Below are 14,131 nucleotides of genomic sequence, written 5' to 3' on the forward strand. Positions count from 1 at the left end.
TGGGATGTGTTAGGTGATTATAGGAATCAGGTGCTTATCAGGCAAAGACTGAAACTGCTCAGTTTCATGAGCAGGGGCTCCAGGATGCAGATTAACCCCTGTGACAGGAAGACGGGGAAGAGTTGCCAGGAACAGGGAATCTCTGGCAAGAAGCCCTGGAGTCAAAGGAAAGGTAGCTGTTTGACTTATGCTGAACTGTTTTATTTTGTGGTTTGCTGAAAGTTATCAATACAACGAATAAAAGGTGCCCTGAAGAAAAGGACTGAACAAACTGGGCATAGTATTTAACCCTAGGCTCCCTATACAATGAACGGGTACAGACAGGCACCTAAGAATGGGAACCACAAAAACTAGCACACTAGGCTGGGAGCCACCCAAGGTAGCCACTAGTAGATGCCAAGGAAAGGGGTGTGTCCTAAGCTCTGCCCCTTTCTGGGAGTTAGGCACCTGAGTCCAGGTTGTAGGTAGGTGCCTCCCTCTGCTTGGGATCCTCAGCTTCTCTCCTGGCGTTAGGCACCTAAGCTGTTTTTTGCAAGAAATGCCAGAGGAGGTGGTGGTGATTCCTCCCTTATTACTTCGAGCACTCACTCAGAAGGTGACACACCCAGGTTCAGTGCCTCCCTCAGCTGTAAGGAGAGAGGGTTTGAACAGGTGTCTCCCACTTCTAAGGACAGTGTGAGTGAGGGACGACAGCCTGATGGTTAGGACACTCTCCTGAGAGGTGAGGTCCAGTTGTCCTGCTCCAAGTGGCTTTAACAGCTTTAACAGGGGAGAGCAAGAGACCCACAGCAGAATACCCCATAGCTCAGTTTTAGGGCACTCTCCCAGTTGGTGGGAGACTCAAGTTCAAATACTTCCTCCCCATCAGGCAGTGGGGAGACTTGAGACGCAGGGAATACACACAAGATCAAACAGAAAATGATCTAAGTTGTGAGAAGAGGCTGTCATCCAGCTGCAAAACAGAATAGTCTGAGGACAGAAAATATGGGAATGCTTTAAACATAAGCCTTTGTTATGAAATTTTAGACGTTTCAGCGTCCTACTCTGCTTGTCCCTGGTTCTGAGGCTAGAAATAGGACGGGAAGCAGATCACAGTGCTCCAATCTTAAGTAGACGGCCTTCTGGTAGGTTGTTGAGACTAGGAATAGAACAACGCTGCTCCTGAAGTTCTTTCACATCTCTGCAACGTATCCCTCAAGACCGTGTCCAGGGACCTCAGATGACCAAAGCTACAGGTAGTCCTTTCTCTCCCAAACAGAGAGCTGGCACTAAGCAAGGGTCCAACTCCAGCTAAGGTGAGTTAAAAGATCTGTAGATTGCGCTAAGGTAAAAGAGAGCAACTTCTGGCCCTGATCTAGCAACTTGATCTAGCAATCACTTGCAAAGAGGTATTTTCTCCTGTTGTACTTCGGACTACTTCAAAAAATCCCTTTCTAGAACTGGCAGGGGTCAGGATTTTAAGTAGATTTTTCTAATGACTGAATAACCTCAGCTCTCCGTAAAGTCTCCTATTGTATCACACCAAGATAACTCAGAACTGATTGTTTGAGCACCTGATTTCAAGGACCAAAGCTCCATATATCTGCATAAAATACATCTGAATCCCATTCCCCCAACCTGCAAGACAGAAGCCCTTCGACTATGTGACTTTTCGACAGAGAGAGAGACAGACCATACTTGCAATACAGTCCATCCATGTTAGCGCTGCTTGTGAAAACATGTTGAGGCACATATTGTCAGAGGACAGTTAATATTTTTTATTAAATGGTTGCCACCTATGATTTTATGCTCAAATGAAAGGACAGAGAGTGCCTGCCTGGACTTGGCTGTCTACAAAGGGCCTGTATAGTGAAGATAAAATCTCCCCTTGCTGTTAAAAGATATCAAGTCCTTGACCACCATGGAAAACAGCCACATTTATCTTTACTACAGATACCAGGTTAAGTTTTTGACTGCACACACAAGAATCTTCTGGCCTTATACAATGGAGGCCAGGGTAGGAAAGAAATGGTAAGCAGTAAGGAAAGGGGAGTTAAGGGGACAATCTCTTCAAGAACCTAATGGACAAAGCTGGGAATTACACAGATATATTGAACTGAAATGTTAGTCTGAAAATTGGAAATGAAGTTCGGAATGGTCCTCAATAATGCTCTGCAACAGGAAGGTCCTGCTAAGCCATCGGCTGCTGCAGATACAGATAAAATTGTAGATTTCAGAAAGTGGGACATTCTCCTGTTGCCAGTAACTGACAGGTCTGGTTCTGCCCCCACGCTGCAGTACCTTTGTAATGGATCTGTGGACCTCAGCATGAAGAAAAATAGCTTTCAACCTACCTTAATATTGGTCTATCACAAAAAAATACTTCATTTTAGTACGTTAAACCATTTCTACCCTTAAAATAAATACAGCAGCAGGTTGGACACTGATCTATTATCCCTACATAAATGTCCCAGGGTGACTCTCTATGGCTTATTGGTGACTAGTGTTCCGCATCAAGTTAACAGAACGCACTGTTCAGTATTTCAGCAACACCCACAGGCTAAACACAGTGACACAAGGCAATTGTTTCTGTATTACAACTTAAACGTGTTCTATCCTGTAATAATCAGCCTTTTCCTGTATTTTTTTACCCCACACTGTGCATTCACAGTGACAGTTCGTGACACTCCAAAATAAATATTGAGTCAATACTGTTAAACAGTCTGTTTTGTTGTTTCACATTTGTATTTATGCTATAGAAGTCAGTGTCGTGCACATTCATATGTTATGTTTGTGGAAGGTTATTTGAGCAATTTTTAAAATGTATATCTTTGGATCTTTACCTTAAGAGGTATATAGCTCTACTGACTCCTTTGTGTAAAATTATAACATGCTGTACAGGATTAATAATTGCTTTGAACAAAAGCACCAGCTAAATGATTTGGTGGTGGTGATAATAATGATAATAGTAGCATTTGGCTCAGTTAGAATGCTGGCATGGTTCTGTTCCATGTTTAATATGTTTAAAGTCTAAAGACGTTCCTTACGGTAAATGAGACGTTTCTCAATTGAATAAAAAAAAAAAAAGATGGTTGTCTAAAACAAGTTGATTTTATCCACACTTTGCAATTCCCACTGTAAAAATCAGCCACTTATCAGAATTGAATCATCTGGGACAGTTCTAAAAGGAGTGCACTGTATGAGAATAGAACCAACACTAATCTGAACTCTAAGAGTTCACCCAGAGGTTTCCCTGGCATTTGTTTCAGTTTCAATATTAAACCTTCTGTCAACTATTTCTTAATACCACTATATTACTATAACTAAAAATAAATGAAATTATGTATTCTTTAATCAAAATTAACCCCTTGCATGCCATACATAGTTGTCCTTTATTTTGCTGAAAAAGGTGATCACTGCCCAAAGTGTGGCCTAATATCATCCTTTTCCAGCAGAAAAAGTGACACCACTGCAATTTAAATGTGTATTTTCTACATTTTATATACCAGCAGATTAATGGTTATTGTTTATAGAATGGGCAGCGTACGTTCTGCACGGTATTGCTGACCCAGAGGTGGCGAAACTATGATCAATAAGAAATTTGAGGGAGACCAAGAACCCTAGCGACAAATAGCTTCTTCTTAGAAACCCCACTGAGAAACTGGCTGGTGAGTAGCAATGAGGTTCTAAGCACCACAGCTTGTGTAAATTATAAGAAAGTAATTATCACCAAACTATGCTTTTCTGTATTTCCTCAAGAAGACAAGACTATTTTGCCACAAGACAAAATAAAGCCAGAAGTTATAGGTCCTGCTCTGTTACAACTCTTCGGATCAGGAGCCACTCCAGTAAATTTAATGACGTCACTCTAATTTTACAGTAATATGATAAAACCAAACTTATATTACAGGAGACGCAGAGCCATTTTTTAAAGCATCTCAAGGAAGTTGCTAGAGACAGAAGCTTTTCCTCTTGGTTACTGAATAGACAACCACAAAAAATGCATGTCTTTCAGACACAGAAGGTATATTATAAAACACTATTTCAGGCTATGCAAAACCAGAGCTAAATTTCAAGTGTGACAGCACTTTATCAATGCTGAATATGGGATGGGAGGAATTCTTCCTATTTGTAGCCAATAGAGAGTACCAATCTGTTGGCACGTATACTGACTTACACATTTTTGTTTAAAGGAGACCCTGACGTAAGTATCTTGACACTCAAGTGGATTGGAGAGTATGGGGCTTTGAGTTCTAAAGGCTCTTGTGATTTAGACTCTGCCCATATCTTTGTTTCTTTAGTTCACAGTTATTGTAATATTCTGAACCTCACAGCTACCATAGGTTTATTTGGGGGTTTTTGGGGGTGGTGGTTTGTTTTTGTTTTTTAATAAAGGCTAATACCTTTTTTGTTTGTCATGTCATAGAGCTCAGATAGTGCTTAGATCTTATTTGATTGATTTTGTCTTAATAGCTGTTCTTTGCTGTGAAATGTATAAAACACTACAGGGGATGGTGTTTCATACACAATGTGTTTTTTAAGACTGACAGAATCTAGGATGTCACATCCTGGAAAGTATGCCAGCTAGAAGGAGAACTTCCTCAGAACAGATTATGGGAACACGTGTAACTAAGCAAATGAAGGGAATGGAAAATAGTTAGCCCTAAACAATAAACAAAAGAAAAATAGCTAGCAACAATATTGCTGGTCAACTTAAGCACCCTTCAGGTATGTCTACACTACAATTAAAAACCTGCAGCTAGCCCATGGTAGCTGGCTCGGGCTAAGAGACTATTTAATTGTGGTGTACATGTTTGGACTCTGGCTGGAGCCCGGGCTCTAGGACCCATAGCTCGAATGGAAGCCTGAGCCAGAATATCAAAACTGCAGTTAAACAGCCCCTTAGCCTGAGCCCTGCAAGCCTGAGTCAGCTGGCACAGGCCAGCCACAGGTGTCTAATTGCAGTGTAGACATACCCTTAGAGAACAATTCAATACTTCTGGCTGTTCACATCACACACAGGCCAGTTCCCCTCCTGGTTTAACAATGAGAATATTAGTCTCTGAACCTTAGACAAAGAAGTTTGAGCAGTATGCTTTTTACTGATTGTTAAAACTGTATTACAGCAGAATGGATATTGGTAACGGGAGATCATATTATACTCTAGTTTGTCATTCAGGTTTCTTAATTTTAATATGTGGGGCAGTGGTGAGAAGGTTCTTTCTTTACAGGGTGCTTGAGGTTTTTTCAGCCACCAAACTAACTATAACCAAAAGAAACCCAAATTCCTACATTTCATCTGTGTCCTAACTCCTTTCTTTTCCTTGTCTCATCTCCTCTGCAGTAAGATTTCTCATCTCCTCTGCAGTAAGATTTCTTCAAAACCCCCTTTGATGTCTCACTTCTCTCCCGTACTGTCTTATTCTCTAGTCTCCCTCACTCCTTTTCTCCGAGGAGCCCATGGAGATATATTTTGTATCTTCTTCCCCCTCTACATGCACAGTCCCATTTCAGAGTCTATTTCTCATCAACTCTCCTTCCTGAATCCTACTGATGATATTTCTTCAGTTACTACAGCTGTATCACCAAAGAGAACATGAACCAAACCCAGCAAGAACTAACATCTTCCGCTATTTCACTACTACCTTCCATCTTTTTGTGCATCTCCGCAATTCAACTCTAAGTCTGAAACTCATCTTCTCCTTCTATTTGTAGCTCTCCATGCCCCCTAGTGGAGGACTGTACCAGTACTGATGTTGCTACATCCAGCACTTCTCCAGCCATGACAAGATTCACAGGAATCCAGACATGATTCAGTGCTCCAGAAACCTCCTCCTACTCCATTTCAAAAGCATGAGTGAAATGGAAGATGCAGGATTATGAGGAATCCCATACCAATTTAACACCTACTCCCCTAATTTGGGATTACATAACCCTTGGATAGCCATTAAACTACCAGCTTTTAGCACAGATTTCAGGAAGACATCAAAGCTGCTTGTTTCCCTTCAAAAAATTCAAGGAATACCAACATTTTGCATAAGGATTGCTCCATAACTATTTTAAACAAAATCAAATTTTTTAATCTTGTCTTCCCTCTGCTTTTCCTCTGCTAGTCCTAATAGATTGCTAAAAAAGAGAATCCACGTGCTTATTACAGGTAAAATACTACTCCTAATAGATTCTTAAAGCATACATAATTCACTTGAGACTAAGGCTATATCTACACTACAAATTACTTCAGTATAATTTACATCACTCAAGGGTGTGAATAGTCTACACCCTGAGTGACAAATTAAGCACTGGTGTAGACAGCACTATGTGAACGGGAGAGGCTCTTCTACCAACATAGGTACCGCCTCTCATGGAGGCAGTAGTTAAGCCGATGGGAGAGTTCTGTCCCATCAGCTTAGAGGGTCTTCCCCTGAAGCACTACTGATGCGCCACTGTAAACGATGTAGTGTAGACAGTCTCTGGCACATCCACACTCCCTTCTGGATTCACCCTCTTCGTCCTTCAGGGGAGGAATGGCAAGAAAGTCCCCCATGCCCTTCCCTGAATAGTTATTCACTCTCTCTCTTCTTAGTAAGTGCTACAGTATGGCCTAAGCAAGGGGCAGGGTAAACCGGTTTAATTGAGAAAAACGCCAAACCCTAGTCAGCATACCAGACCCAGTGCACTGAGCAAAGAACTGGAGACTCGTTACATGGGCTCACATGCTGCTGGTCTCTTGAATTATGAAGTTTTAGAACAGAGATGGCTTTTCCTAGTAGGAAGTGCAGAGATCCTGAGATCAAGTTATTAATAACATTCTATATATGGCAAGTAATGCTTCCCTGTATGTATTCCCTGTATATATTTAGACAATGATGGCCTATAGCTAGGGTGCTACCCTAGGACTTGAGACCTAGATTTAATTCCTTGCTCTGCCACAGTCACTTGGGGACCTGAGACACAGAGACTCTGTAAAATAAAGAGAATAGTACTGCCCCTACCTGACAGAGGTGCTGCAAGGATAAATACATTAAACATTGTGAGGTGCTCAGACGCTATAGTGACAGGGGTGGCTTTATGTGACATACTGGAGTAAAAGTCAGAACAGTGAGGGGCTGTGTCACCCTTGCCACATCACACCTAATCACATCATACCCCCAGTCCCAGATTCCCATCCCCTCCCCTAACCCCACCCCAAAATGTACGTCCTGTACTGCCCAGTTCTCTCTTGGACTGCTCAAATGTATTAACTCAATTATTCTTTTAAGGGAATAATATACCATCTTATCTTAAAAAGTTACCCAGACACTCAACTAAAACACACTGGATTAGACAAAACAAGTATATTAACTAAAAAGAGAGATTTTAAGTGAGTACAAGTAACGAGGCATAAAAGTCAAAAATGGTTACATGAAACATCAAGATAAAAAGCTTACTGGTGCTTAAACTATATTAGATTTAAGCAAAATTTCTCACCACACACTTCCAGAAAGATTACTAACCAAACTCTTCAGGTCAGGACCCACATCCCCTCCAGAGTCTAATGGCTGTTTTCCTCTGTCGTCTTAGGTGCCATGCCAGAGGCAGATGGGGGGGGGGGGGAGGTCCCTTGGGGTGTTTGCCCCTGTTCCTCTTTTAAAAGCTTTTCCAGTTGGAAACTAGAAGACTGCCAGTCTCAGGAAGAAAAAAATCTCCATGCTGTTTCTGTGCTAAAATGCAAGTCTTTGTCCCTGCACACCCTTTTTTGTAAATAATGGCCACTTGGTAGGTAATGGCTCATTAGCTTTGTTGACACCTGGCTGGGGCATTAACTTGCCCTTTGTCTTTGAGGAACTGGTTTAACCACTCCCCAGACTTAACTGGGAAATACTCTTCAGCCATGGATTTCAGTTGATGTTCATAACTTTATTTATAATGTTGCTATACGCACTATACCATGATATTACTGATGAACAAGTTGTGAGGTATCAGAAGAGCTCCTTACTTTTTGAGTCTCTCAGCTTAGACAACAAAAATGAATTAAGTTTCATTTTTGTTTGCAGTCTATTTCCCACTTTCAGGTTCTTACTGCTACAACATTTGTTTTTAAGACTCTGCAGGGTGAGTTTAAAGACAACTGTTCACAGTGGATTTTTTTTTTTTAATTGTGGAAAAGATTTTTATAGCTCTTTAGTTTCATAAAACTTATTTTTAAAAGAATTCAAATTTGGAGATAAATTTAAACCAAAACTTAAATCAATAGACAACACCACCACATCTCCTTACCCTTTCTTGAAGAAGTTCCACTACTTGTTGAATGCAGTCATTCACGTCACAGGAATCAGTTTTCAGCACTAGTTCTGGGGCCTCAGGCTTTTCATACTCCGAGTCAATACCAGTAAAACCTGCATGACAGAAGACAGAACTGAAAATTCCTCCATACTTCAGACATGCAGTATGGCAGAGTACTTAGTTTTAACTTCTTTGACACTATTTTGTATGGTGACTGACTTTTTAAATGAGGCCCTTTATTATCACTGTCCGATCTTTCTAAATGCACCCTTCTACAGTAAATAACAGAATATACCACGGATGAGGAAGGGAGTGTTGCAAAAGCACAATGTACAACAATCTGAAGTTACTAATTAGACACCCTTTTGGCTGTCCTTACTGTAATTGCTTTGATACGGAATGCATTGTTAAATCTTTATATATTTTGCTTATCCGCACTCAAGATTGATTAACAAGTTTTTGATTCAACATGCAGAACTCTAAAGGGCAAAACATCACAGCGGTTTTTCTAATACAGCTGAAAGTAGTTAAGTGAGTTGTTAAAGCCTGCTATACATGGCTATTACACTCCTAAAGACTGTATTTACATCCCAAATCAGACACCATATCATTTTCTCTGCCCTCTCTACTTAACATGCTACTCTGAAACAGAAGAGCTTCTAACCAATCATGCTATCATGCCTCTCCATCCAGGGAGGCAATCCCATTGTGAAGCTGCACTCCATATGATTTTATGAAAATATGCTAATGAGTGTGAATATAATTTAACTGGAATATGCTTCATATTCCCTTCATGCAAAAGGTCTCTTGTAAGATATCATTACAAAGCTTATAATCTACTGAGTGTGGTCATCTATTTGTATAAATGTATCGTTCTTGTATCAAACTAGAAATATGAAATATAACTAAGGCCCTATTGTAATTATGCAATGTGTGGGCCATTAATGGTGGTTTGGAATCCTGATGGCTCCCAACAACTAGGACAACTGGTTGTAAACGGCTGTGTTTACTTGCAAGCCTTCCTGTGAGTCAGGCTGGGAAGAATTAAAACTTGGGGTCTCACAGGACATGTGAGACCATGTCATCTGATACTGAAATCCATCTTAAACCTGGGGCTTTTTCATTTAGAAGGAGCCAGAGAGACAAAAGATTCCCACCTTGTGCCAAAGCTATATAAGGGGGTGGAACAGAACAAAAGAGGTTCCAGACATGAGAAATCCGCTACTTAACACCTGAGCTGGAGCTAACAAGAACTGTACCTGGGGAAAGGATTGGGCCCAGACTAGGAAGGAGTCGAGTCTGTGAAAGAAACTTATTGGAACATCTCTGAGGGTGCGATTTCATCTGTAATCAGTTTCTTAATGTATTAGGCTTAAACTTGCGTGTTTTGTTTTATTTTGCTTGGTAATTTATTTTCTTCTGTCTGTTATTACTTGGAACCACTTAAATCCTACTTTTTATACTTAATAAAATCACTTTTGCTTATTAATTAACCAGGAGTAAGTAATCAATACCTGGGGGAGCAAACAGCTATGCATATCTCTCTATCAGTGTGTGACATTATTGACATAAACTGTGACGGTATAGATCATTGTTGCAACCACTACTATATATTGTGACGGGGCAAGGCCAGATGGCTATGGAAAAGTAGTGGGAGATAGATATATTAGCTCCAGGCTAAACAAATTCCTAGTACCAGGATAAGTAAAATGGCAGCTGCTCCAGGTCAATTAAGACACCTGGGGCCAATTAAGAACTTTCCAGAAGGCAGGGAGAAGGCTAGGTTGATTGGGACACCTGAAACCAATCAGGGGCTGGCTGAAACTAGTTAAAAGCCTCCCAGTTAGGCTGGTGAGTGTGCATGTCAGGAGCTGTGGGAGGAAGTTGCGTTGGTGGAGAGGCTGAGTAGTACACACCATATTAGGCACAAGGCAGGAGGCCCTGAGGTAAGGGTGAAGTGGAGCTTGAGGAAGTGAGGGCTGCTGTGGGGGAAGTAGCCCAGGGAATTGTACATGTCATGTTTCTAAAAGGTCAGATACCATAGCTGATACTATTAGGGTCCCTGGGCTGGAGCCCGGAGTAGAGGGTGGGCCTGGGCTCCCCCGCACCTTTGCCCCCTGAGATAACAGAGACTGAGATCACTGAGATAACAGACTGTGCAAGGAAGGATAACTTCTCCTCACCTCCCTCGCTGGCTTATGATGAAAATGGCTCAGTAGACTGTGAGCCTTGTCTCTAGAGAGAGAAGGGTTACTTAGAGGGTCACAGTGAGCCTCTGAGGCTAGCAAAATCCACCAGGAAACGCAGGACCCACAGAGGCAAGGACAGAGTTTTGTCACAATATTTGCAGCAAATATCGTACAAAGGTTGTTGTGTGAGGTGTCTATGGAAAGGTTATGATTTGCTGGTTATGATTATACTGTGTGTGTATATCATTTTTGTAGCTGAAGTTATGAATATTGGCTATGTAGTTGTATCTCAATGTGTTTTGGATTTTAAGTAGCCTCAGTGAAGCATTTGGTCAGCTTCTTGAGAAAGGACTATTCTCAATAAGTGCCCAATCAAGAAACACTTAACCAACAATGCGCTTTGGGAGACGCCAATCCACATCTGAGCTTTCCTGGGAACGTTCAAACAAACATGTAAACAATGGCATTGGCCAGTAAATAACTGAGTCATGCATGGACATGTGACTTGCCTATGTGACTCCAAAACTCCATCTTGTAGCTGTGATTCTGCACAGGAGAACAAGAGGGTTTTCCTCCCACAAGAGAGAGAATATAAAAGGCCTTGGAAACCCCTCCATTTGGTCTTCAGCTGGCTCAGAAGATAGCCTCTCCACCCCAAAGAGATGCCCGAAAGAAACTGGAACAAAGGACAGTAAGTATGGGGATGTGAGTGATTGCTGGACCCAGACTAGGAAGGGGTCTAGTCTGTGAGAAACTTATTGGAACATCTCTGAGGGTGAGGTTTACCTGCATTTAGTTTCCTACTGAATTAGGCCTAGACTTGCGTGTTTTTGTTTTATTTTGCTTGGTAATTCACTTTGTTCGGTCAGTTGTTACTTGGAACCACTTAAATCCTAGTATTTATATTTAACCATTTTTTGCTTATTAATTAACCCAGAGCAGAGAAGCAAACAGCTGTGCATCTCTCTCTATCAGTGTTACAGAGGGCGAACAATTTTTGAGTTTACCTGTATAAGCTTTATACAGAGTAAAACAAATTGATTTGGGGTTTGGATCCTATTGGGAGCTGGGTGTCTGGGTGCTGGAGACAGGAGCACGTCTTAAGCTGTTTTCAGTTAAGTCTGCAGCTTTGGGGCACGTGGTTCAGACCCTGGGTCTGTGCTGGAGAAGACTGGCATGTCTGGCACAACAAGGCAGGGTTCTGGAGGCCCAAACTGGCAGAGAAAATGGGCTCAGAGGTAGTTTCACCACATCAGGTGACAGTCCCAAGGAGATTTCTATGATCGAACCTGTCACACCCACAATCGCTTCCACAGAAATCCAGATACGCATTAAGCGGTCTTTGATTCAGTAGCTTCATCATCTCTAGAGAAAAAGATGGCGGATTCTCTGTAACTTGAAGTCTTTAAATCAAGATTTCAGTAACTCAGCAAGAGATTATGGGCCTATTGCTGGTTTTGTGGCCTGCAACATGCAGGAGGTCAGATTAAACGATCATGATGGTCCCTTTTGCCCTTAAAGTCTATGAAATTGAGTAGCTGAAGCAGAAACTGTACAACACTGTTTTGCTTCCAAATACAGGCAGAATGACTATTGCCAATCACTACAAGTTGCAGGACTACTATCCAGCAAAAAGGCAGTTATGAGGTTATCCTTAAGCAAAATTGCTGACTGATTCCAATCCATTAGGATATTTTTTTCCAGCTTTTTAAATTTTTTCTAGCGGGGCAGTGGGTCTTATTTGGGGTATTAAAATGTAACAGAGCATCAGCACGCAACCACACCTTCTTCAGCACCACAAAAATAAATTTGTAAAACCGGTCTTCATGATGCAGCTTTACAGAAGGAAGGATTGCGAATGTACTACTTTTCCATTACTTTTTTGGCAGGCCATTATTAGCATTACAGTAGTGTCTACATATGGAAACTAGCTCAGGACCCCACAGTGGTTGGCACTGTACAGAGTGGAGAAACTGTTCCTGCTCCAAAGAGCTTATAATAGAGAAGACTGGTAAAGGGTGGGAGGAGAAACCGTCGAAGAGAGACAAAGCAACTTTCCCAAGGTTACACAGCAGGCTAGGGGCAGAGTACGGAATAGAAATCCAGTTGTTTGAGTCTCAGTCCAGTGTCAATTCACTGGACCATACTGCACCTTAATGAAACGTAGCCTGGAGTGTGCCCTTTTTTTATTTGTCCATTGAGCCAACCATTACAACAAGATCAAAGTTTAGCATGGAAAAAGATGTGACTATACTTAGATTCACCTTTAATTTCTCCAGCCCGGGCTTTTTTGTAGAGTCCTTTGACATCTCTCTTTTCACAGACATGCAGTGGAGCATCCACAAATACTTCAAAAAAAGGCAAACTTGCACCTTCATGAATTTGCCTGGCATTGCTCCGATCCTGAACAGGGAGGGGGGAAAGAATTAACAGATTTTAAATAGAATTTTGAAGCAGAAAAAATTAAAGAAGAATATTTGAAGGACATTAGCTTATTTAAGATTGCAATCACAAAATGGGCGGCGGCGGAGGGGGTGTAGGGGGAACATATGTTCCTTCCATGAAGTACAAACTACATATGATTAGTGGGTCTGCTGCTATCTGCATAGTAAAATGGACACCAAATTCAGAGGTAGTTTATACAGGACTGGATTTTTATACTCAAGTCATATGTACAATGGGATATTCTATTTCCCCCCCAAAAAAATATTAGGAGTAATACATCTACCCTATTTCATTGAAGCCATGAAGGGATGTCACTTACTGCCCATGAATCTTTCAACTCTTCTCAACCCTCCTCCCGACCTTTTTTTTTTTTTTGGCTTTCTGCTGAATATCAACTTTCCTTCTGCACACCTCAACCTGACTAGACTTGTGCAGCCCCAAATAACACACATACATTTTACAAATACAGTCCTGCTGAGAGCATACTATTAGTCACAAGATTCCCAATCATTAGCCATCATTAAAAAAGCAATTAATTAAAATATTAAATCTAGATTTCTTGATCTCTAAACAAATACACAATAGAGCATTTTTCTCATCTCTAGAACTTGTGGCCTGCTACAGGATCCTGAACTCTCCAAACTATTCTTTAAAGAATAGTTTGCAGAGCAACACCCAGAGAAATACTGAGGTAATTCTCACTTGGAAACTGTCACACTATAGACACCCTCCATAAAACCTATTTTGAAAGATGCTCCCTGGTGTCCATTCACCAGCTCTCTCCCCTTCATTCACTGAGTACATCTCCACAGACACAATGAAAAATTCTTAACAGTACAAAATGTACACACACATTTATGCTGTATTTCCAAAAAGCCACATCCAAATACACATGCAAAACTGCATGCAACAACAAACTGAACTAGTTGAACACAGTTACCCATTTTGCATGCTCAAGTGCATATTTTGCTTGCACAATTTAAGGAAGTAAAGACCATGCTGTATATTTGAGGTGGGTGGAAAAGAGGTTTTAACAGCTGAATTATGTTTTCCAGATGAAGCATATTCTCCATCTTCTCAGTATTTAAAAAACAAAGAAATCCAGATGGCTAACGTGGACAAGTGAAAAAACACACTGAAATTTTGGTTTGTTTTTTCCTTTTCCCCCCTTGTCCTAATGCCAAATTTGTTTTTCTCAGCTGACAAAATTACACTAAAAGACAGCTCCTATTTTAAATTTAGCAGACACAGGGACT

General features: G+C 41.1%; 1 protein-coding gene across 3 annotated transcripts in view; it reads right to left on the bottom strand.

Moving 5' to 3' along the window:
* PAPSS1 (3'-phosphoadenosine 5'-phosphosulfate synthase 1) overlaps window positions 1-14,131 on the bottom strand; it is a 74,443-nt gene that overhangs the window by 42,129 nt on the left and 18,183 nt on the right. For all 3 annotated transcript variants that reach the window (XM_073340852.2, XM_073340853.2, XM_073340855.2), the window contains exons 4-5: window positions 12,695-12,833; window positions 8,236-8,354 (exon numbers count right to left, since the gene is read on the bottom strand). In XM_073340852.2, the coding sequence (XP_073196953.1) occupies window positions 8,236-8,354; window positions 12,695-12,833 (258 nt within the window). The remainder of the gene's footprint in view (window positions 1-8,235; window positions 8,355-12,694; window positions 12,834-14,131) is intronic.

Source organism: Lepidochelys kempii, chromosome 4, assembly GCF_965140285.1.
Source record: "Lepidochelys kempii isolate rLepKem1 chromosome 4, rLepKem1.hap1, whole genome shotgun sequence".
NCBI lineage: Eukaryota > Metazoa > Chordata > Testudines > Cheloniidae > Lepidochelys > Lepidochelys kempii.